Source organism: Cetorhinus maximus, chromosome 19 (assembly GCF_964194155.1).
Source record: "Cetorhinus maximus chromosome 19, sCetMax3.hap1.1, whole genome shotgun sequence".
In the NCBI taxonomy this organism is placed as follows: domain Eukaryota; kingdom Metazoa; phylum Chordata; class Chondrichthyes; order Lamniformes; family Cetorhinidae; genus Cetorhinus; species Cetorhinus maximus.
In genome coordinates, this window is record NC_135897.1 from 18995747 (window position 1) to 19021688 (window position 25942).

The 25942-nt window shown below is 44.6% G+C and overlaps 1 protein-coding gene across 1 annotated transcript in view; it reads right to left on the reverse strand.

The window, feature by feature from the left end:
* Positions 1 to 4126: 4126 nt before the first annotated feature.
* The window catches only part of yeats2 (YEATS domain containing 2), a 45564-nt gene continuing 23748 nt past the window's right edge, over positions 4127 to 25942 (reverse strand). The window contains exons 7-14 of the mRNA XM_078564632.1: positions 25448 to 25609; positions 24491 to 24602; positions 21133 to 21177; positions 19617 to 19878; positions 16479 to 16724; positions 13733 to 13891; positions 11933 to 12030; positions 4127 to 4285 (exon numbers count right to left, since the gene is read on the reverse strand). Of these exons, the coding sequence (XP_078420758.1) occupies positions 4127 to 4285; positions 11933 to 12030; positions 13733 to 13891; positions 16479 to 16724; positions 19617 to 19878; positions 21133 to 21177; positions 24491 to 24602; positions 25448 to 25609 (1243 nt within the window). The remainder of the gene's footprint in view (positions 4286 to 11932; positions 12031 to 13732; positions 13892 to 16478; positions 16725 to 19616; positions 19879 to 21132; positions 21178 to 24490; positions 24603 to 25447; positions 25610 to 25942) is intronic.

The window sequence follows — 25942 nt, forward strand, 5'->3', positions numbered from 1 at the left end:
TACAGAGTGAGGGAGGGGATCTGGACACTTCTCACCGTACAGAGTGAGGGATGGGATCTGGATACTTCTCACCGTACAGAGTGAGGGAGGGGATCCGGACACTTCTCACCGTACAGAGTGAGGGAGGGGATCTGGACACTGCACCGTACAGAGTGAGGGAGGGGATCTGGACACTGCACCGTACAGAGCTAGGGAGGGGATCTGGACACTGCACCGTACATAGTGAGGGAGGGGATCTGGATACTGCACCGTACAGAGTGAGGGTGGGGTTCTGGACACTGCACCGTACAGTGTGAGGGAGGGGATCTGGACACTTCTCACCGTACAGAGTGAGGGAGGGGACCTGGACATTTCTCCCCGTACAGAGTGAGGGAGGGGATCTGGACACTGCACCGTACAGTGTGAGGGAGGGGATCTGGACACTTCTCCCCGTACAGAATGAGGGAGGGGATCTGGACACTTCTCACCGTACAGAGTGAGGGAGGGGACCTGGACACTTCTCCCCGTATAGAGTGAGGGAGTGGATCTGGACACTGCACCGTACAGAGTGAGGGAGGGGATCTGGACACTGCACCGTACAGAGTGAGGGAGGGGACCCGGACATATATCTCTGTATAGAGCGGGTGAGAGGGTCTAAACACGTTACTCCAATCAGAGGGGGGAGGGGATCCACGCATCTCACATATTACAGAGCAGGGTTTTGTTGCTTGAGCTCGGAGAATTTCACGAGCTACCCATGGCTCTCACTGTCACTCTGTTGTAACAGAGGTGGAATTTAACAAAATTGGAATATTTAATATCTTCAGCACTGCTGGAGCACTATGGTCAGTATCTTTATATGCACTACCAGACCTCTAGACACAATTGCAATGAAAATAGATTTTATGGGTATACACAGGGGCAGATTTTATCCCTTCCACTAGAGGAATTGCATAACTGTAACCTCCAATGGGAATGGGGATTTCATTCTATTCCTTCTCTCACATTTGCAATTGTGTGTGTGTGTATGCGTGTGTGTGTACGTGTGTGTGTGTGTACACGTGCGTGTTTGTGAAAGTGTGCATGTGCCAGGGTGTCTGCGAAGAGAGTGCATGTAAGTCAGAGTGTGTGCCAGAGTATCCAAATGTATCAGCGTGTGTGCAGCATAATGTATACATGTTCTACCCTCTTTGTTCTTTTCCTTTTTAAATGTGTTAATTTGTGCTAACTTCCAGTTCTAATGAAAGATTCCTATCTGAAACATTAACTAGTCTGTTCTCTCCACAGATGCTGCCCTGACCTGCTGAAAGTTTCCAGCTGTTTTTATTTCAGATCTGCAGCATCCATTCTTTTATTCAATCGGGAAAATGTCAGCCACAACGCTTCAATAAGCCACTTCCTCCTTTTTTTTCATTCACAGGATGTATTGCCCATCCCTAGTTGCCCTTGAGAAGGCGGTGGTGAGCTGCCTTCTTGAACCACTGCAGTCCATGTGGTGTAGGTACACCCACAGTGCTGTTAGGGAGTTCCAGGATTTTGACCCAGTGACAGTGAAGGAACAGCGATATATTTCCAAGTCAGGATGGTGTGTGACTTGGAGGAGAATTTCCAGGTGGTGGTGTTCCCACCTAGCTGCTGCCCTTGTCCTTCTAGATGGTAGTGGTTGTGGGTTTGGAAGGTGCTGTCTAAGGAGACTTGGTGAATTCCTGCAGTGCATCTTGTAGATGGTACACACTGCTGCTACTGTGTGTCGGTGGTGGAGGGAGTGAATGTTTGTGGATGTGGTGCCAATCGAGCAGGCTGCTTTGTCCTGGACAGTGTCAAGCTTCTTGAGTGTTGTGAGAGCTGCACTCATCCAGGCAAGTGGGAATATTCCATCACACTCCTGACTTGTGCCTTGTAGATGGTGGACAGGCTTTGGGGAGCCAGGAGGTGGGTTAATTGTCGCACAATTCCTAGCCTCTGACCTGCTCTTGTAGCCACAGTATTTATATTGATGGTCCAGTTCAGTTTCTGGTCAATGGTAACCCCCAGGATGTTGATAGTGAGGGATTCAGTGATGGTAATACCACTGAACATCAAGGGGCAATGGTTGGATTCTTTCTTGTTGGAGATGGTCATTGTCTGGCACTTGTGTGGCGCGAATGTTACTTGCCATTTGTCAGCCCAAGCCTGGATATTATCCAGGTCTTGCTGCATTTGGACATGGACCGTTTCAGTATCTGAGGAGTTGCGAATGGTGCTGAACATTGTGCAATCATCAGTGAACATCCCCACTTCTGACCTTATGATCGAAGGAAATTCATCGATGAAGCAGCTGAAGATAGTTGGGCCGAGGACACTACCCTGAGGTACTCCTGCAGTGATGTCCTGGAGCTGAGATGACTGACCTCTAACAACCACAACCACAACCCTGTCCTGCCTTGACAGCCTGCTCCTCAGTACATGGCTGGCCACGACATATGCACATTAGGTGCTAAAGAAAGATCCATATCAGCAGTGAATGCCTAAAAAAGATCCGTCCCTTGTAACTGAGAACACAGCTCTTTGGATGTGGAGGTTTGAGAGTGGGTGCATATGTGCAAATACTTGTCCGCTCCACCAACCAGTCTCTGACTGCTCACAGCCCCAGTGTCTGTCCGCCCACCCATCCTCAGTCTGACCGCTCACTTGCCCCCACTCGTCTGACCGCTCCCCCCACCCCCCCAGTGTTTAACCGTTCATTCTTTCCTCCCTCTCAATGTCTGACCCCTCTGTCCCCAGCGCCTGACCCCTCCGTCCCCAGCCCCTGACACCTCCGTCCCCAGCGCCTGACCCCTCCGTCCCCAGCGCCTGACCCCTCCGTCCCCAGCGCCTGACCCCTCCGTCCCCAGCGCCTGACCCCTCCGTCCCCAGCGCCTGACCCCTCCGTCCCCAGCGCCTGACCCCTCCGTCCCCAGCGCCTGACCCCTCCCTCCATAGCGCCTGACCCCTCCGTCCCCAGCGCCTGACCCCTCCGTCCACAGCGCCTGACCCCTCCGTCCACAGCGCCTGACCCCTCCGTCCACAGCGCCTGACCCCTCCGTCCACAGCGCCTGACCCCTCCGTCCACAGCGCCTGACCCCTCCGTCCACAGCGCCTGACTGCTTTGCTTCCAGTATATGCTCCACACCTTGTTTCTGACTATCATGTTCCCCAATCTCAGACTGCTGTGCTGGCAGCTCTCTAAGGCAGGCCTTCCTATCGAGGTAAGAGCAGAAGTCTCATGTTAAAGCGATTAATGCTGTCCCCAGTATTAAAATGCTGTACAGCAGCTGTCACAATAATGGGCAGGCTCCCTCTCCACCAACCTTTTAACTGGGGGCGGGGAAACACAGGAACCACAACGTTCCATAAAATCCAGCCCCATGCAACTCCATCTTCACATGTCAGTCATGGCTCAGCGTGTAGCAGTCCTGCCCAAGTCAGAAGGTTGTAGGTTCAAGTCCCATTCCAGAGACTTGAACACAACTAGTACTGAGGGAGCCAAGGAAAGGATGGTCAGGGATTACGTGCTGGACACCATTTTACCATAACATGGAATATTATTATCTTGGCTAAAAACAACAAGTGCACATCTTTGTGTCACTTAAATTTTAAATTCACATATTTGGAAACCACCTGAGGTTCATGAAATTCCACACTCTGGTTACTGATCAGCATCTAGAAAGTGTTTGCTCTAGTCCCATGGTTCTCAGCATTAAAATCTCCTTAGTAGGAATGTGTAAGAAAAAAAAAGTTCTTTTCTCTTCGGTCTCCTTGCAGTGCACATGAATTTCACCAGGGTCTCTGCCAGTCACAACTGTGATCGAGTCCTGGCCTGAACCAGGCTTACCCTGGGCTTAGGCTGGGCATAACCTGGGCCATAAGTAGCATGAGACTTGGCCATGCAGCTGAGGCTTGTCCTGAGTGAGGACTGGGGTAAGAGATTCTCTAATTTTCTCTCACTCTATAAAAAGGAGACCACCATGCAATGAATCACCTGTTACCCAACTAATACACAGCACAGGACCATGCTAAAACAGTTCGGGTTAACTGAAAAGCAAACAAACTCTAGGGCCATTGCACTCACATTAGATATCCACATTAAAAAGATCTGTAAATGAAAACAGGATTTTAATTGTAGCCTTCAACACCTCCAGTGAAAAGTTGTCTGAAGCAGGTGATTCCCAATTCTTACCTTGGTGAAGGCACCGAGACCCCCAGTCACAGGTTTAGGACTCTGGACCTTGGGATGGCTTCCAATGGGACACAGAGGGGGCATGGCTGCAAAAAGTGCATCTTCCTGCTAAAATGAAAAGCACAAAAGATGCATCGTCAATCCATACCCCTCTCATAGAGAACAGCTGATCCTGCACTACTAGGATTCAGCATAGATAGAGGGCTTCAGCAATGCTGGACAATGCTGGACAATTCATCTTTGTCTGTCAGTCCCTTCAGAACTGAAACATCAAATCTATATTAAAACAGTGTTCATACCACATCCGAAGCCAACGGTGACACTGGGAAGCAGACTCAAGGCCTTTGAGAGGCAACAATGAAAATTCAACTTAAGAAGTAAATAAATCATACTGAAAATTGGACTGATTCCACTCGTTTTGCAAAACCACGTTTAATCTAAATAGTGATTTTTTTTTCTAACTAAGATAGGAAGGCCAGGTCACTAAAATCGACTGAATGCACCATAAATTGTACAGGTTGTGTGTGTAATATATGGGGAGAAAAAGCCAAACTTCAAAGTACATGGTGCAGAATATAAACATCCTGGCTCTTTAACCCCCTAACCCATAACAACAGGGGTAGTTTTATGTGGTGCCTTTATCATCATCAGACTCAAATGTTCCAATGCTCTTTGTCTACCTCCCATCCTTCCACCCTCAGGTCATCCAAAAACTTATTGCCTTTGTCCTCTCCCACACGAGGTTCCACTCACTCATCACTCCTGGCCTACATTGGATTTTGGTCTCTCCAATTTAGAATTCTCATCCTTTCATGATTTTGCCATTTCCCTGGCAGCTCTCTATTCCTCTAACTCTTGCAATAAGTACATCTCCCCCTCCCTCTGCGCACCCTTCCACTCCATTGGCAGCCATGCCTTTAGCCATCTGGGCTCTGTGCTCCAAATCTCCTCGCTAGATCCCTCCAACTCTATACTTTCCTCTTGCCCTTTAAGGCGTTCATTAAAACTGACATCACCCTTCCTAATATCTATTTCTTTAACTTGGCATTCATCTTTGTCTGCTAAACATCAATGAACTGCCTTGAGGCATTACTTCACATTAGAGGTTTTTTATAAATACAAGTTGTTGTCTGCTGCTGGCACGAACAGAACAGATCAAATGGCAGAATTTAATATCAGCTTTCAGATCCACTGCTTTATTTCTGTTTCCATCTTGCCATTAAAAAGGAGTCAATCATGAATAACATTTACACAATCATGATACCCAATTACTGAGTCCTAAAGTGTGAGGGAACTGGGTTAACTGACATGTGTAAAGTGCCCTGAATTAATGCCTGGGTATGCTCTGTCACTGATGTGCTTTGTATACTTTTGCTTCTAGAAAAAAACTCAAAGCAGAGGGAACAATTAAAAGGGAGTTAGTAACAGTCCAGGAACCATTTTTTTATAACAGGATATTTGAAACAGAATATGACTATTGAGGTATAAGTCTTTCAGTATAAGAGACCGTTTTAATTCAAGTATTTATAACAAATACATCATATTTTCATGACTTTGTCAATCCGTAGAGAAAGGCAAGGTTTTCTGGTCAAATAGTCTTTTCCTGTTTCTAAAAATTCTCATGTTCCTGTGCTATACATGTAGCGGTAACCTGCCTCCCATCTGACGAGACCAATGAAGGTCACATGCATTTTCCCAGCTGCAAACTGAAGAGTTGCAATGGCTATCGGTGGTGAAGAGGTCATCTGCTGGCCGTTTTAGCCAAGAAAAGTTGCCTTGGTGCAATAAGTGGTGAAAGGATGGAAAAAATTAATCTAAAAGGTTACCTATTCCCAACACACCTGCATTCTAACGCAAGAAACCTGGGTCTTCATCAGTAGCGAAAGTAACCTAGCATTTCCCACCCAAGCAGTATACCATCCCCATGTCACATCTGAGAATCAGTGTCCCTATAGCTTTTAAATGTCTTCAGCAGGCTTCCCTGATCACTGTACATGAGTTTATCCATCCAAAGGTCAACGGTAGAGAAGACACTCCTAGGTTCGCTGGGATGGTGGTCAGGGCAGCACAATTGGCCCCAGCAACTCCAGTGTTGGCTTTGGATCAGGCATGTCATTCTCATCACGGATTCAGAATGCTGTGGGTTCAAATCCAACCCCAGGGCGCTGTGCACATAATCTAGGCTGCCAGTTGAATGCAGCACTGAGGGAGTGCTGTGCTATCAGAGGTGCCCAACCTTTGGATGAGACATTCAACCAAGAGCCCATCTACCCTCTCAGATGGATATAAAAGATCCCATGGAATTAAACACGAGGGTGATTTTCCCTCCAAACATAATAACCGGTATAATGCGGGAGCGTTAATTTCAAATTAATTTCAATCAAGAGCTTTAATTTTGTTTTGTGCGAAGTGCCTTGACTTTTTGATCTGTTGGGTCAAAACAATTGTTCTTTTTATGTTATGAATTAAAAAGGGTTTTATCTGCCCAATTCTTTGTCCAGTTTTAAGAGTTTGTAGATGCTGCTATTCCTGAAATTAAGTAGTTTCTGTTTAGATAGTTGTTAAAAACATAAAATAAAAAGCATGAAAAATTATTTTTGTCTCTGGTTGAACTAAAATTACGACTGCTGGGTAACAAACAACGTGTCTTTATACAGCACCTTTAACTTAGTTAACCTTCTAAGGCACTTCACAGGAAGGGTACCAAAACAAAATTTGATGTCAAGCCACATAAAAAGGATATTTGGATAGGTGATCAAAAGTTTGGTCAAAGAGGCAGGTTGTAAGGAGTGACTTAAAGGAGGAGAGGTAGAAAGCGGAGAGGATTAGAGAGCGTGTTCCAAAGCTTAGGGCCTCCTTAGTTGAAGGCACCACCGCCAATGGTAGAACAAAGAAAATCAGGGATGTTCAAGAGACCCGAACTGGAGATGCGCGGAGTTGTCTGGATGGTTGTAAGGCAGGAGGAGGTTGCAGAGTTACAGAGGGATGAGACGATGGAGCAATTTGAAAACAAAGATGAAAGTTTTTAAATCAAAGTCTTGCCAGATTGGTAGCCAATGTCGGTCAGTTACTGCTGTAATGACCCCATAATTTGCTGTAAAATAAACTAGCTGTCTTCTAGTTATAACACATTGAATGAAATACATTGAACATTGTTTCAGCACAACTGGCTACAAACTCTATTGCCAGGATATTTCAGATGGTGGAGATTCCCTTCCCGCCAGGGAGGAGTCGGCAGCAAACGCATCCCTGCCCATACTAGCTGCTCCAGAGATTGGGGGGGGGGGCCTGTGGGGGGGTGAGCGGAGGGGGTTTAGGGCATCGGTGGAGAGGCTGGAGGGGAGAGAGTCCTTGCAGGGTTAAAACCCAAAGGGAGAGCGCGCCCGATGCTAAAAGGAGGCTGCTGATGGAGGCTCCTTCCCACCTGAAGCCTGAACAGGGTCAATTTTCAGGCGTCCCCCCTGCCACTGGACTCCTCCCACCAGCTTGAAAATTGAGGCTGGGTGGGAAACAGCCCTTACGTGGTAAATAATTGGCCACTTAAGGGCCTCAATTGAGGCAAGGGCGGGCCTGATCCAGCGTAAAATTGTGCAGAGGTGGGCGGGAACCCAGTAGGAGGGCCCACATAAGAACTTTACGATCACCCCCCACCCCCACCATCTACAAACCTGCCAGTGGTGGGGAACGTAAAATTCTTGAACAAAAACAAAAATACCTGGAAAAACTCAGCAGGTCTGACAGCATCTGTGGAGAGGGATACAGTTGACGTTTCGAGTCTGTATGACCCTTCATCAGAACTAAGACATATAGAAATGAAATGAAATATAAGCTGGTAGACGGGGGTGGGACAGGTAGAGCTCGATAGGGGGCCAGTGATCGGTGGAGGCCAAGAAGAGACTGCCAAAGATGTCATAGACAAAAGGACAAATCGGTGTTGACGGTGGTGATATTATCTAAAGGGTGCGCTAATGGGGACATTAAGGGTAGCAAGCAGGACAAGCTAGAGGTAGATGGCCCTAGTGGGGGTGGGGGGAAGGGATCGAAATGGGCTAAAAGGTGGAGATGAAACAATAGATCGAAATAAATTTAAAAACAGAAGTGAAAAGAAAAAAATATTTGTAAAAAAATTATAAATTATTGGGAAAAGGGGGATCGGAAAGGGGGTGGGGATGAAGGAGAGAGTTCATGATCTGAAATTGTTGAACTCAATATTAAGTCCGGAAGACTCTAAAGTGCCTAGTCGGAAGATGAGGTGCTGTTCCTCCAGTTTGCGTTGAGCTTCACTGGAACATTGCAGCAGGCCAAGGACGGACATGTGGGCGCGAGAGCAGGGTGGTGTGTTGAAATGGCAAGCGACAGGGAGGTCTGGGTCATGCTTGTGGACAGACCGAAGGTGTTCCGCAAAGCTGTCACCCAATCTGTATTTGGTCTCTCCAATGTAGAGGAAACCGCATTGGGAGCAACGAATGCAGTAGACTAAATTGAGGGAAGTGCAAGTGAAGCACTGTTTCACTTGAAAGGAGCGTTTGGGCCCTTGGACGTTGAGGAGAGGGTAAGTAAAGGGGCAGGTGTTGCACTTTCTGAGGTTGCATGGGAAGGTGCCGTGGGAGGGGGTTGAGGTGTAGGGGGCGATGGAGGTGTGGACCAGGGTGTCCCGGAGGGAACGATCCCTGCGGAAAGCCGCCGGGGGAGGGGGGGGTGAAGGGAAGATGTGTTTGGTGGTGGCATCATGCTGGAGTTGGCGGAAATGGCGGAGGATGATCCTTTGAACACGGAGGCTGGTGGGGTGATAAGTGAGGACAAGGGGCACCCTATCATGGTTCTGGGAGGGAGGGGAAGGTGTGAGGGCGGATGCATGGGAGATGGGCCGGACACGGTTGAGGGCCCTGTCAACCACCGTGGGTGGAAAACCTCGGTTAAGGAAGAAGGAAGACATGTCAGAGGATCTGTTTTGGAAAGTGGCATCATCAGAACAGATGCGATGGAGGCGAAGGAACTGAGAGAATGGGATGGAGTCTTTACAGGAAGCGGGGTGTGAGGAGCTGTAGTCGAGGTAGCTGTGGGAGTCGGTAGGCTTGTAATGAATATTAGTGGACAGTCTATCACCAGAAATTGAGACTGAGAGGTCAAGGAAGGGAAGGGAAGTGTCAGTGATGGACCATGTGAAAATGATGGAGGGGTGGAAATTGGAAGCAAAATTAATAAATTTTTCCAGATCCAGACGAGAGCATGAAGCGGCACCGAAGCAGTCATTGATGTACCGGAGAAAGAGTTGTGGGAGGGGGCCAGAGTAGGACTGGAACAAGGAATGTTCCACATACCCCATAAAGAAACAGGCATAACTGGGGCCCATGCAGGTACCCGTAGCCACACCTTTTATTTGGAGGAAGTGAGAGGAGTTAAAGGAGAAATTGTTCAGTGTGAGAACAAGTTCAGCCAGACGGAGGAGAGTAGTGGTGGATGGGGATTGTTCGGGCCTCTGTTCGAGGAAGAAGCTAAGGGCCCTCTGACCATCCCGGTGGGGGATGGAGGTGTAGAGGGATTGGAAGTCCATGGTGAAGAGGAGGTGGTTGGGGCCAGGGAACTGGAAATTGTTGATATGATGTAGGGTGAGAGTGGAATCGCGGATGTAGGTGGGAAGAGACTGGACAAGGGGAGAGAGAATGGAGTCAAGATTCTTCCCTGTTTCTCACTCATCAAAGCTGTCATAGCTTAAAGGTATTGGTGTCTACCTCAATAAAACTCAATTATATTCAGTGCGCACTAGCCAGGTGCTATTTTTCTGAAAAGAGATCTGAAACTTTAACTTTCTTTCTCTCTCCACAGATGCTACCTGACCTGCTGCATATTTCCAGCTGTTTTATTTTAGATTTCCAGCATCTGCAGTATTTTGCTTTTAACATCTATTTCTCTTCCTTCTTGTATTCAGTGCACCTCAACAAGGTGTGAACTAGTGAGTAAACACTGCTGTTTCTGTCATTTAAGATGCCAAAACTGCAGCTTTGAAATTGGCACTAACACAAATGGTCAATGATTATTGCTTTTTGGCCGATATAAACAATTGCATAATATAAAAGCAAAAAACTGCAGATGCTGGAAATCTGAAACAAAGACAAAAATAGCTGGGAAAACTCAGCAGGTCTGACAGCATCTGCGGAGAGGAATACAGTTAACATTTCGAGTCCGTATGACTCTTCATGTTGCTTACGTGGGTATTTTAAAGTTGGGGGCTGTGTTTGAAGAGCAGCATAGGGGTTTCCCAATGTGCTGGCCAATATTTCTCTAGAACATTGAAATCCTTCAAAAGTACTCAATTGGCTATAAAGTACTTTGTGACTTGCTGAGGTCATGAAAGGTGCCACGGAAATGCAATTTTGTTTGTTCATTCGTTCTTTTCCCTTTCTTTACAACATCTCTCAATCAATGTCACTCAGACAGATTATCTGATTATTTCCCTCACTGCTATTTGTGGGAGCATGCTGTGCATAAATTTCCCTGCTTTAAAGCAATGTCTACATTCCTAAAGTATTTCATTGATTGTGAAGTGCTTTGGGGTGTCCTGAGGTTATGAAAGACGCAAATTCTGCTTCAGGCTTACAGTGGAAAAATCAGTCAAAATTCTCCTTCTCAATTGCTACTCAGCGACCCATGCTGGGAAGGGTGGGTGCAAATACAGGATGAAGCACAGGTGTACTGTCCATGCAGTCAAATATGCTGCCAAATTTGCCTACACTTCAAAAGTCGTTAATTAGCTGTGAATTAGCCTGGGCACTTTTAGGGAATGAAAGGCACTAAATAAACGTTAATTATTTTTTTATCTGACCTTTGTCTGAACTTGGCTGTTTTTTTCAGTTCAGCTCATTTAAATACCAGAGACATGCACTGGGCATTAACATCACCTCAGATTCAGCGCTCATTCACAATACAGGACAACAACAACTATGCAAGACTAGAAAGTCCTCTGCAGACAGTGATCTATCTCTGATTAATCTATATACAGCCACCTCCAGTGCTGTGTATAGGCAGCGATTTCCAATATCTGTTGAGCTATATGTGTGCTGTGTGATTTCTAGTGTGCAGGCTAGCATTTCCAAACACTACAGACAGTGATATCCAGTTGCTAGAATCAATAAACACAGAAGGGAGCCATTGTGCCCATTGTGCCTGTGCCAGCTCTTTGGAAGAGCCATCCAATTCACCTGCCCTTTTCCCCACAGCTCTGCAATTTTTTCCCTTTCCAAGTATTAATCCAATTCCCTTTTGTAGATGATTACTGAATCTACTTCCATGACCCTATCATATAGTGCAGTCCAGACTATAACAACTCACTGCATGAAAAAAAAATCCTCACTTCCTCTCTGGTTGTTTTGCCAATCAACTTAAATTTGTGCTCTCTGGTTATCAACTGTCCCCTTGAGTGGACAAAACCATTCAAAATTTTTAAACAGGTTCTGGCTGTGCAACTCCAGGAGGGGCTAGGATGAAGTTTTTCTTTCCCAAAGTCTGGAGTTACCAGGGTTCCTTCTCTGCTCTCTGGTCAGCCACAGTGCTCAGCCATTGCTAACCGTCCCTAGGTCAGGCCTCTAAGTCGGTTTAGTAAACTGCTGATTTGCAGCATGATGAAAGAAGTGGTTCCAGGGAAGTGTCTATAACCTACACTGCCTCTGCCATTCTGTGACGAGAGAGAAGATCCAGAGTAGTTGGTGTCCCCACTCGGTAACAAAGCCAGTTTCAACAGGGTAGGAAAACCCTTACCTTCACAGTTGTTGCGATGAAGCTGCTGCCGTGGATTTTTGGGATGGGCGAACGTGCACCTTGTGAGACACCTGTCTGCTTTGCTGTGGGGCTCCCTCCTTCAAATGAAACAAATAAATAAATCAGCGTGAATTTGAAAAACCACCGGGAAAACTGAGAGTTGAAATTTTATTTGCAAAATCTTTAAATAACTTATGAATAGATCCCTGTTAAATCCACGACCTGAGCTAACGTTATATCAGTGAGATCTGCCTATAAATAAATAGCTACATCCGTATATTCAGGTGGGAGTCCCAAAGAAATAACTAGCAGTGTTAATTTGCCTTAAATAATTTTATCTTTGATAATTTTCTCTTCAGCTCCACTTACCTGATTTTTCCATCCTATTTTGAAGATGCAGACTCTTGCTAACCACTATGTCACTGTTTAAAATTAATGCGTTAATATCTTTGCAAATACAGCAATGAAAAGGATTCCAGACGGAGATGTTTGATTTGTTGGTCTCTCACAGCAGAGTTTCAGCACCACTATATTTTGATTCCAATTTTTTGCTCCCTGGCCAAAAATTCTGCCATAAGTGTCCTGGTAAAGATGGGTTAAAGTCCTGTATCATCTGTACGGCACATGTGACTGTGTGCATCTGGCACAGCAGTCAGCTCAGTAAGAAATCAGTCTCTACCTTCCATACTGGTGTAGTGAGCATGTGGAGGCGACAAACTATTTCACACTGGTCCATTCACTGCAGTGCAGTGTGGCCACTAACCAGGCAGCATTAATGCACCATTCCTTATCCACCTCCAATTCACACATCAGCTTCAATCCAGCTCTGGAGCAGTCAAAATCTGAAGGCTGCTGTTATAGAGTCATTTACGGCACAGGAGGGAGCCATTTGACCCATCAAGTCCATGCCAGCTCTCCGCGGAGCAATCCAGTCAGTCCCACTCCCCCACTCAGATATCTGTACTGACACCAAGGTATTCCTCACATTGATAGCCAGCTTTTCTCAAATTATTGAGATCACACAGTAGCAAGCCCTGAGCATGCAATACTCAACATGTTACAGTTAATAAGTGGCTTATCTTTATTGCTAATGCAATGGTACAAATAAAAAATGAAAAGGATTGCCAATTTTACCAATCTACGGCATCAAATAACAGACTTGAAGAAGAGCTGGGGTCAAGCAATGAGACGTGCCTGACACTAAGGGATGGATTTTACAGCCCGCATCCCCCTCCACCGGCTGTGTTTTTCGTGCGGTGGGGGAACAGGTATGGGGGCACATAAAATATATTGAATGGCTAGCCTTGCCGCCCACCCCCAACCTGGTCCCCATAATATGGAGACTGGGTAAGGTGCCCACTAGCCCACCCATCCTTAGGCCTAGTGAAGGCCATAAGTGGCTAATTATTGGCCTTTAAGACCCTCAATTCACTTCTACTGTCATAATACGCTGGGCAAAGAGTGGGAAGGCCTTTTCTTGAACAAATTTAGTGAAAAGGTGGGAAAGAGGGGGGGGACGGTACATCATTCAGGAAGTGCCCTGTGTACTTTGGGGGCATCCGCCCAACCCCACCCCCTCCAACGGTTGTGCCTTTTTGTGCCTCCTCACCAGGCCTCCAAAACTTACCTCCCTCCCGAGGGTACCTGAGCCCTCCCCGCCCAAAAAGCCTAAAGTCTACCTGGGTCTGATGTACATCCTCAATCTTCTTGGGACTGCTTACAAGCAGTGCAACCCCCTGTAAAGTCCAGCCTAAGTCTTAACCGGTGTGCATGTGTAAATGCAATTGGTCAGGTCCATACCTGTGTTTGATGATGACACTCCAATCACTTGTCCAGGCTTGTCCACAATAATGTAGGGGTTACTTATGACAGAGACAGAAGATCCTTGCTTCATGTGGACAGGAGTAGAGGTTGGAGTACGTGGCAAAGGAGAGTGACTGGGAGTTGAGATTGGTGATCCTATAGTGATATAAAACAATTAATGAACTCACCAGCATTTCAAACTTCACGTCACAGATCTCATTATTTCACAGTAGCCACATTTTGAGCTCTCCCAATAGACCAGTGGGATTAGGCATCAACTGGTGAAGGACAGAGCAAAACAACCATCTTTTCCATTATTTCCACCCATATGAACCTGTTCATTATCCAATCTTTCCATTATTCCTATTTTTCAATAATTACAGCAATTATATCAGACCCAATCTTTAATGTTTTTCCATAATTCTTTCACCTGTCCTTTCCATCAATCCCATCCTGTTCCTCATCATGTCATGTGTATCAGGTGTGGCTTAGTTGGTAGCACTCTCACCTCTGGTTCACAAGGTTGTGGGTTCAAGTCTTGCTCCAGATACTTGAGCACAAATATTTAGGCTGACGCTCCAGTGCAGGACTGAGAGAGTCTTGCACTGTCAGAGATGCCACGTAATAGGTGAAACGTTAAACTGAGGTCCCATTTTCCCTCTCAGGTGGATGTAAAAGATCCCATGGCATTATTTCAAATACGACCAGCCAGTAAACGTGGATTAATTAAGGGAAACCAGCACAGATTTGTTAATGGAAAATTGTAATTAACTAACTTAATTAAGCTTTTCCATGAGGTAACAGAGAGGGTTGATGAGGGTAATGAGGTATATGGACTTCTAAAAGGTTTATAATAAAGTGCCACAAAATAGACTTGCCAGCAAAGTTGAACCCATGAAATAAAAGGGACATTGGAAACAAATTTGGCTGAGTGACAGAAAACAGAATAGTGGTGAATGGTTGTTTTTCAATCTGGGGTAAAGTATACAGTGGCGTTCTCCAGAGGTTAGTATTAGGCCCACTGCTTTTCCTGATGTATATTAATGACTTAGACTTGGCCTTATGGGGCACAATTACAAAATTTGTAGATTGCTCAAAACTTGAAAGTATTGTAGACTGAGAGGAGGATGGTGATACACTTAGGACACAGGCAGACAGGTGGAATGGGTGGTCACATGGCAGGTGAAATATATTGCAGAGAAGTGTACATTCTATGCGGAAAAATGAAAAGAGGCAATATAAACTAAAGGACACAATTCCAAAAGGAGTGCAGAAGCAGAGAGACCTGGGGTATATGTGCACAAATCATTGAAGGTATTGGGGAAGTTGAAAAAGTGATTAAAAAGGCATACAAGATCCTGTTTTATAAATAGAGAGTTAGAGATCAAAAGTAAGAAGTTATGATGAACCTTTATAAAACACTGATTTGGGCACCACACTGTGGGAAGGATGCGAAGGATTTAGAGAAAGTGCAGAAAACATTCGCAAGAATAGTTCCAGGGTTGAAGGACTTCAGTTACATCTTTAAATAGGAGGAGTTGGGGTTGGTCTCCTGAGAGAAGAGAAGGTTGAGAGGAGATTTATGGAGGTGTTCAAAATCACAAGGGGTCTAGATTGAGTAGATGAAGAGAAACTGTTTCCACTGGCAAAAAGAGGACATTAATTTAAGGTGAATTGCAAAAGAATCAAAGGTGACATGAGGAAAACCTTTTTTTTTCACACATCAAGTAGTTAGGATTGGGAATGAACTGCCTAAAAGGGTGGTATAGGAGGATTTAATGGTGGTCTTCCAAAATAAATTGGATAAGCAACTGAAGGGAAAATATTTACAGGGCTAAGGGGAATAGGTGGATGAGTAGGTTAGCTAAATTGCTCTTACAGAAGCCAACACTTGATAGGCTGAATGGTCTCTCTCTGTGCTATATGCATTCTATGACTCCACAATAAGAGCAGGGTGTCACCTTGGTGCCCTGGTCAATAGTTATCCCTCAAACAACATCATAGAATAGATTATCAGGTCACTATCTCAAATTCCATTGTAGGACCTCAGTTATGCACAAATTGGCTGCTGTGTTCCTTACATTCTAACACTGACCTACACTTCAAAAGTATTTATTTGGCCATCAAGTGGTTTGAAACTTCCTCAGGTCATGAAGGCACTATGGCATTGCAAATCTTTCTTTTGATCATTCCATCTTTTCCATTATTCCCACCATTTCCACATACCATCCTTTGCAATATTCCTTCCTTATCATTTGCATCCTTTCCAACTACACCATCCTTTCCAACATAGCTAATCATAACAACATTCCATCCTTTCCAACACTTCATTCTTGTCCATTTTCCATCCTTTCTAGTAGTCCCATCTTGCCATGATTCCCAACCTTTCCGTATGTTTTCTCTATTTTTGTCGAAAGAGCTGATGACAACATCAGGGTATGAGACTGCTGAAAGTAAACAGCAAGGTTAACAGTATGTGGAGGAGAAAGAGATGCTGAAATGTCTGGTAGGATAACCCAATCGTATCTCCTCTCTTTATTTTTGTCAATCTTATAAAAGAGTTTTCTTGCCTCCCCTCATTAGAGCTGATGGATGGTCTCAGTCATGGAATTTTCCAAAATTTTCCTTTTTAATTCTACAAATCTTGATAACATATTTTCCCCTCCCTCATGATGTGATTCAAACTGGGTTTTCAGACTTTCCCGCACTGTGTTTCACCTCTTAATGTTGAGAATAGGGGTACCTGACACAATTTTGCAGCTCATGGTGATGGGCTGGAAGGATTTCCCCGGAGAATCAGCAGGGCTGGGCAGCTGCCCCTGAGGGACAATCTTGCAACTGGCTGTGATTGGTTGGAACGCTGAGTTTCCATGTGTCCCAAACGTGACCTTTTGAGTGGCCACCGGCCTGGTTGGTGTGCGCTCCAGGGAAGACTGTCCTGAGTGACTGCTAGAACTCACTTCACTTTTAACAGGGTGTTCCACCTTAACTGAAAATACAGAAGAAACAGAAGCATATTTCATTAATAATAGAGGACTGAAGTCTCCATTAATCCTGCACAATCCCCTTTCTTGAGGGCTTATTCACACACAAATGTAAAACCTTTCCCAACCATTATTCAATTAAACCATGGCTAATCTGTATCTTAACTCCGTGGGCAGAATTTTCAGGTCGGCGGGTGTGTGGGATCGGAGGGTCCGGGAGCAGCCGCTGAATGTACCACCAACCGCGATTGGCCCCCCAACCGCGATTTCACGCTGAAATGCTCAGCGCTGCCGGGGTGGGGGTGGGAGGAGGGCGGGTGCTAACGTGAGCATGGAATGAAAGCTCCCTGAAGGCAGAGAGCTGCCTCAGGGAGCTGAAGACTTCAAAAGTATCAAATAAAGGTTCAAAATCAGGACAAAAATGCCAAGCATCACAAACAGTCACTTGAACATATATATTATAAAAATTCTGTCCATAGATTTTTTTTTTTATTTAATAGCAGAAACCTCATCCCGCCCTTGGATGAGGTTTCATGAAAAATGCAATGGCCACCTGGCCGATTCGTCCGTCCGCCAACCGTGAGGTTGGACGGACCACGAAAAATCAAGGACAATTACACCTTTAATTGGCTTAATTGTCCTCTTAATTGTCAGTGAGCGTGCTTCCGAATTTTGTGCGTGCCTGCCGACTGAACTATCACATGAGCACGGGATGATATCAGGCTTGTGCTATTTCACGCTCGAGTGGGTCAGGCTTACGCCTTCACGCCGACCTGAAAATTCTACCCCATATCTCTTAATAGCCTTGCCTAACAAGATCTATTAAACTCAGTTTTGAAATGTTCAATTGACCTAGTCTCAACAGCTTCTTGAGGGAGAGAGTTCCAGAATTTCACCACCCTTTGTACAGGTACTTACTGACATCACCACTTGTTCTAATTTTAAGGTTACGCTGCCCCCACCTCCTTGTTCTGGACCCTCCTAACAGAGAAAAATGTTTCTCTCTATCTACCCTATCAAATCCTTTGATTAGTTTAAACACCTCAATTGGCCAACCCTTAGTGTTATATACTCCAGTAAGTACAAGTCTAATCAATGTGGCTACCAGAGTATATCAATAGAAAGGCCCCAGCTTCATTTCCTAGCCTTTGCTGAGTAAGATAAGACTGATCAAAAGTTAGGACATTACAACTTGCCTCTAGGCTAAGGGAAAGGGAAATATGGCATTTATTTGCTCCCCCTTTGTCCTGAAGGTTGCCCCCATAGGCCATTCAGGATGTCACTCAAACAGTTAATTGTCCCAAGGCAACGCATTGTTGTAATTTGTATATTCAGCCCTTCAAATGCATTATTTTAAATCGATTAATGATCCCCTTATTACAAGCATTTGATTAACAAGCCCCAACTGCCTCTTTAAGGAACTACAGAGAATGATCCTACAGAAAAACTTAAAGCATCATCACTTTTACAAACAACAAACAATACCTGGGCCTTGGGATTCTGTTATGCAGTATTAGCATACAAGTACTTTAGACAGATGCATGTCCCTGTATTGTCTAGAACATGTTTAAATAAGCATCCCTTCAGTGTTTGGTTTGAATTTTTACTAAAGTACATGTTTGGCTCACTGTTTGTTTGAGGTTTGTACACGTGTGTGTGTGTGTGTGTGTGTGTGCATGCATGCGCGTGCACATAATTTCATGTTCTCAGTGTTTAGTTTTAGAGTTTGTGGATATGTGTGTAGCTCATTGTTTAGTTTCGGATGCTGTACATATCTGTGTAGGCCAATTTTTGGTTTCACTGTTTATAGATGTCTGCGGCTCTGTGTTTGCTTTGGGTTTGTACATACTTGTGTATGACAGTGTTTCATTTGGGATGTGTGTGTGTGTGTGTGTGTGTGTGTAATTTCATGTTTGGTTTCAGTATTATATATACACGTGAGAGTCCATGATTGGTTTTGGGATTTGTACATACACCAGTGGTTCCATTTTTCTTCAAGTTTGTATGTCCATGTGTGTGACTCCTTGTTTAGTTTAGGGGGCTTATACACACGTGTGTGGCTCTGGGTTTGATGTTGGGGGCTATATAAAAGATCTTTTTAATTAATTTTACAGGATAAGGGCATCGCTGGCTAGGTCAACATTTATTGCCCATTTCTAATTGCCCTTGAGAGGTGGTGGTGAATGGCTTCTTGAACTGCTGCAGTCCACAGTGCTGGTGGAAGGGTGTTCCAGAATTTTGACCCAGCGACAGTGAAGGAACAGTGATATATTTCCAAGTCAGGATGGTGAGTGGCTTGGAGGAGAACTTCCAGGTGGTGCTGCTCCCATCTATCCGCTGCCCTTGTCCTTCAAGATGGTAGCAGTCATGGGTTTCAAAGGCGGTGCCTATGGAGCCTTGGTGAGTTCCTGCAGTGCAGCCTGTAGATGGTACACACTACTGCCACCGTGCATCGGCGGTGACGGGTGTGAATGTTTGTGGATGGGGTGCCAATCAAGTGGGCTGCTTTATCCTGGATGGTGTCAAACTTCTTGAGTGTTGTTGGAGCTGCCCTCATCCAGGCAAGTGGAGGGTATTTCATCATACTCCTGATTTGTGCCTTGTAGATGGTGGACATGCTTTGAGAAGTCAGGGGTGAGTTACTCTCCGCAGAATTCCTAGCCTCTGACCTGCTCTTGTAGCCACAGTATTTATATGGCTAGTCCAGTTCAGTTTCTGGTCAATGATAACCCCCAGGATATTGATAGTGGGGGATTCAGTGATGGTAATGCCATTGAATGTCAAGTGTTTAGTGAAGTTTGGTTTTGGGTTGTACATACTCACGTGTATCTCCATGTTTGGTATGGGGTTTGCACACAGATGTGTGGGGCTTACAAGTGATGCAAGACCCATCTTACCTTTCTCTGAAGTGAATCCCAGAGAATCATGTGACTGCTTTCCAGAAACAGAGTTCAAAGCCGCGGCAGACACGTGAACTCCTCCCGCTGATGTCACTGGGGGAGTGGAGGATTTTGCAGATTGTGAAGGGGTGACAGACTGAGGAGCCCTGCTGCAGGAGGAGGATGAAGACAGAAGTACTGCAGAGGAGCCAGAAGGAGGCAGCGCTGTGGGAAGGTAGTCCTCCCCAAGAGAGTCACGGTGCAGTTCAACGTCTACCACCTGTTCCAAGGGGAACATAGAGAGAACACAGTCATTACAATGCTCAAAAAACAACTTTTCAAATAAGACAGACAAGAGACAGAAAGATGCACAGAGCCAGTGTGAGTGCAGGAATGGGCTACAATCTAACCAGAGAAATATTCAAAATAGCTTACATTTATATAGTGCCTTTCCTATTGCAAAATGTCAGGAGAATTAGCAAACGCAATTTGACGCCAAGCCACATAAAGATACAATAGGGCCAGTGATCACAAAATTGGATGAATTGGATAAAATACATTTTATGGAGCATCTTAGATGGGGTGAGAGAGATGGAGAGGTTTAAAAAAGAAAATAGTTCAAACGAAAGCAAAAAGTTTATGAAGGGAATTCCAGAGCTTAGAACCTAGACAGATGAAGACACAGCCATCAATGGTGGGGCAATGAAAATCGGAGATTCAAGTGACCAGACTTGGAGCAATGTAGAGACCTGGGAATGTTTTAGCCCTGGAGGAGATTACAGACAGAACGAGGGGTGAGGCCATGAATTTCAAAACATGGATGAGAATTTTAAAATTGAGCCATTGCCAGGCTACACTCCATGGCCAGGATTTTACGGCCCCTCCTGCCCAGTGGGATAATATGGTTCTGCCAAAATGAATGGAGATTTAAATGGCTCGCCAACATCTGCCGGGGGGAGACACGCCGCGGCGGGGCCATAAAATCCTGACCCACACGTCCAGAAATGATGTTGGTGATATTAGCTGGCCCACCACTAATTTAAAGGGGAAGCTAGACTCTTTATTTAAGCTTGAATTTGAAGCTAACATCAGCACTATGAAACTGGTCAGAGGAAAGTCTCTTTGGGTTAAGCATTCAACTAATTATCATACACAGTAATTCCTAAGTTGTTAATATAAATGAAAGATTTAATTCTTCAAGCGAGAAGCTGTCAGCCCAACAGCAGTGGAGTGGAATGAAGAAAATCCCAAAGGCGATTCTTCCTCCTGATCCCCTTACACAGACTCTTGCTGCGAATGTACAATTTGGTCTTGGCTGTGATTTCCTCAGTGTTGGGCAGATGACCCACACTCATTGTCTAGGTTCATGCCTGAGCAATGGTTGCATGAAATCGGACCCCAAGGTGTCAGCGGCCTCACAGCTGAAAGAACCAAGTGGAGTAAAAGAAAGAGGAAGCTACAGAGGAAAAAGGAGAGAGAAATAAAGAGAGAGAAAGAGAGAGAGTGCGAACAAGGGACAGAGATTAAAGCATACCGTTTCTGCACCAAGTGTCTGCAAGCCTGTATACGTTCTATCCAGCTGTGGAAAGAAACATTAAACTCAGATTAGTAAGGTGAAAGACAGCTGTGTCCATTCAACATGAGCACTGCAAAAAGAAAATGGTGGTAAGGGAACTGAGTACAATAGTGGGTCAGTCACCTCTGGTACCTCACATCAGATCCAGCCCAAACTAATGCTCTGTTAGCGAGCTAGATTTCCCACTCAGTGAGTAGGTATGGGCAAAAATTTAGGTCTAAATTCTCTTCTCTATGCAGGCAGGCTGTAAAGTAAGTCTCAATCACAAGCCTAATACAGGCCCCAATTTGGGAATTGAACCCAGATGATGCTTGGTGCCGGAGATTGAAATGTCGCACTAGAAGAGCGCTGAATCAATTTACTTGAGATACAGCAGGAGAAGCTTCATATTGTATCTACTTTGTGTAACTTGGAAGCACTCAATGAATCAGTGTAGAAGGAGCTTCATATAGTGGTCATATCATGCCAGCTTGTCTCTGTGGTAGCACTCTCATCTCTCAGCAAGGTCATAGATTCAAGCTCCATCCCAGGACATGAGCACAGCATCTAGGTTGACACCAGTACATACTGGAGGTCTCAGAGGTGCAATCTTTTATATGGTTACGAAGAAATAAAAGATCCTATAGCAATACTCAAAAAACAGCAGGGAATCCATCTGATGTCTTGTGAAATATTTATACCTCAACCACCGCAATCAAAAACAGACTGATTGCTGTTTGTGGGAGCTTGCTCAGAGAAAACTGGCAACCATTACAATAGGAGTTACATTGCAGAATCATTTCATTGTCTGTGAAGTACTATGGGGAATCCTGAGGGTGTAAACTTGTCATATAAATACAATTTTTTTTCTTCATTACATCTAATCTGCACTATACCTCATTTAGAAATGCCCATTAGGACAGTATCGAAGGAGCTTTATTCTGATATCTGTCCCAAATTATATTTCTCCTGGGAGAGATTGACGGGGTACTGGAGAGGGAGATTTATTTTGCATGTAACCCATAGTGTACTTGAGTTGGGACTGCTTTATATTCTATTCCAATACTAACCTAATTGAAGAGTAAAGCTTTCTTCAAACTTCCCCATTAAACACTCTCAGGTCAGGTTAGATACAGAATAAAATTGACTTTACACTGTTTCACCACTCCCTAATGATGTGAGCAGGAGGAGTGCACATGCCTTTGAGTAACATTATGGGAAAGAGTGCTGTACTATTCTGTATAGTCAATCTAATTACAACAAGCAAAGATATACGGTTCTCTCCATCATGTCTGAATAATACCCTTTATGCTTAATTTGCTGCTTATAGGCTGCCTAACTGTGGCACTCATTCTACTCAGAAACCGAAATCTGGACCACTGACAACATGGAGCCAGGTTTACAACATGCTGCCACGCTCGTGGTGAGGAGCCACATTGACACTAAGCAGCCACACTCAAAACAAGGAGACACTGAGGAGCCATGCTCAGAGTGTGCTGCGGTGTTCATACACCTGTCCCCATTTCTGTGCACACTGGAATCTAACCTTGCAATGTCCCATGAGGGCAAGCTCTACACACAGACCAGCATTTTCCACTCCCGCTCTCTCGTTCTCTACCCAGAATGTCTGTGTAAACTGACTTTAACACAGTACATAGAATTGTAGAACGGTTAGAACACAGAAGGAGGCCACTCAGCCAGTTGTGTCTATGCCAACTCTCTTAAACAGCAATTCGGCTCGTCCCACTCACCCGCCTTTTACCCATAGTCTGGCAATTTTTTTTCTCTTCAGATAATGATGCAATTCTTCTTTGAAAGCCATAATTGAATCTGCCTCCACTGCACTCTGAGGTAGTGCATTCCAGATCCCAGCCTCTCGCTGTGTAAAAACGTTTTCCCATGAGTCGCCTTTGGTTCTTTTGCTATTTGCCTTAAATCAGTGTCCTTTGGTTCTCAACCCTTCTGTCAAAAGGAACAGTTTCTCCCTATCTACTCTATCCAGACCCCTCATGATTTTTACATGTCTATCAAATCTCCCCATAACATTCTCTTCTCTGAAGAGAACAACCCTGGCTTCTCCAATCTATCCACATAACTGGTGGTTGCAGGTTTGAGGGACATTCTCGTGAATCTTTTCCACATCCTCTCTAATGCTTTCATATCCTTCTCAAAATGTGGAGCTCATGTAAGGGAAGCACCCTTCATCACAGTGACACTTACTGGATTCCACATCCCCCGTGATCATACAAGGCAAACACTGGCAATTTTGTTTTGTGGACTCATGACCTCTGCAACCTTCCCAAAATACTCTTCAGTTCAATTGCCTTTTACACCCATCTGAGGGGACAGGTCCAGTTTAATATCTCATCTGAAAGATGACACCTCTGACATGCAACACTCCCTCACCTAGAATATGGCCTAGGTTATGTACTGAAGACTGTGGTATGTGACTTCAATCCAAATCCTTCTGACTCAAAGGCGTGGGTGCCACCAAGTGACACCTAATAATTTAAAAGAAATAAAATTAACTTCAGAGGGATTAGTGTATCACAGGCCTCAACTAATTGGTGATAACAACAAGACTTGGGCCAAAGATTAATATTTACTCCTCAGACAGGGGATCTTCAGGACAATGAGAGTAGCTAACAGAGTTCAAAACAAAACAAAATCAAAAATGAGGAGAATTTTAGAATAAGAATTTGATTTTTTTCATATTCATGTACATTTTCTTCCCATTTATTCTATGATTATCAAAGTGGGAAGGAGGGGCAAACTGCACTCAGTTTGTCACAACCAAAAATGTTTCAGTTAGGGAGCAAAAAGGACAAACACACTACTGTGGAGGTTGGGGGGGGCGCCTACACATTATTGGCTTGAGGCGTGGCGCGTGCACACACACACAAACAAACAGTATTGGGTGGGGGGGCAGTGGAGGCTCACTACCGGCTAGGGATAAGCCATTTTTGAACGTGCACACGTTATTTTGAGTTCTTGGTTTTGAAAACGCTCTCCAATTAAACCCTAGCTGAGGAGACTGCATAACATTGCTGTAATCGGAGCTAGATACTGAGAACATAAGAAAAAGAAACAGGAGTAAATCATTCAGCTCCTCAAACCTGCTCCACTATTCAATTAGATATCTCTTGATACATTTACCTCATAAAAATATATTGATCTCAGTCCTGAAAGCTCTTTTGCCCCAGCATCCTGACTGATCACAGTGATAAAATTATTGTTCCCCCCTGTTTCGAGCCCAATTTGTGTTGTTAACTGCAGCACACAGATTGAGAAAATATAAATATGTCTGGGGCATAGCTTCACCCAAACACTGCGGTACCTTCAGCTGGTGGATGATGTCTATTCTCTTGTTGCGCAGGTCCCTGAAGTGGATCTGAATGCGAACGGGGAATTCACCCCAGCCTCGTCTGGTCAGGTGAAATGGTGGTTCACTAATCAGAAAATAAAAACCAAAAAGAAAATCATTCAACACTAAATATCATTCAGATGACAACAACAAAACACTGCCAATGTGTTTCATATGGCTTATTACTCACTGTTCCACCATCTACTGAACCTGACAACAAACTCTGAGTTTTGCAGTCAAAAAAAATTACAAAAGCTCTGTTCACTAGGAATGTGCTGAAAAAGGACAGACAGCATGTGTGCTTCAGGTGCCCAAAGGTCGCTATGAACCAAAGTCCTGGAATTGGCTGCGTTTGTGCTGTCCCTGGCCTTCAAATGTTTGCAGGGGCAGTATTGAAGGTGCTTTATTCTGTTGTCTAACCAGTGCTGTGCCTGAGATGAGAATGTTTGATGGGGCAACGTCGAGGGAACTTTATTCTGTATTGAGCTCATGCTTGATGCTGACATGCTTTCTTGCGCCAATCTATCAGTGCTGTTCCTCATGAGTCTGGCTACCAAATATCCACGTGTTTCTGAGAGGATGCAATACAAGTGATGCTCAGCTAAAGTCTTACTCTTACTAAATAAAAACAACCTTGCTATATAATCAAGGGGCATGGAAACAAATCAATTTGTTTCAACCAAAAAAAAATCTACTCCACAATCATTGAGCAATAAATGCTATTCATAACTTTCAGTAATTTTAATTAAGGTACACAGTTCGTTACCCTTTGGCCCTGTGTTAGCTTTGGTATAATACAATTCACAGGCCCTGGTTCTGCACAAACTACCCAACTGCCACCCTCCTGATTTCAACCTGATTTTAAACAATTCAATCAGGTTGCCTAACCCCGAGCAGCAGTGACGCTCAAGATGAGATACTGAACCATACCTAACTTCCACCAGGTCATTTGGCTTGTAGCTGGGATGTAGGAAGAACCAAACCTTCTTCACAAAATGGTCAATCGTGGGCTCCTTCCGTGAACCTCGCACATAAACCATCCACTTGTGGGTGGACTGATCATTCTCCTCCCTCTTGTCTGGGGGAATATACCTGTAAAATAACAATTAAACAATCAATTAAAGAGACAATCTTGAAGAGACAAAGAGCAAAATTCGACCAAGGACCAAGAATGGGAACAGGAATTAGCACAGGGGCTGGGAAAGGGACGGATGAACAGCAACAGACTCATTACTTTCAGTGCCTAGATAACATGAATAAGTTTTTAAAAATTGATTGAATTTTGTAACATATAACCAGAAATGTGGAATATAAATTCACAAATGTTACAGTGGGCTTTACAATTCACTGGGTAGTCCAGTATAAGAAATGGATGAGTGCAGCTCCAACACTCAAGAAGCTTAATACCATCCAGGGCGATGCAGC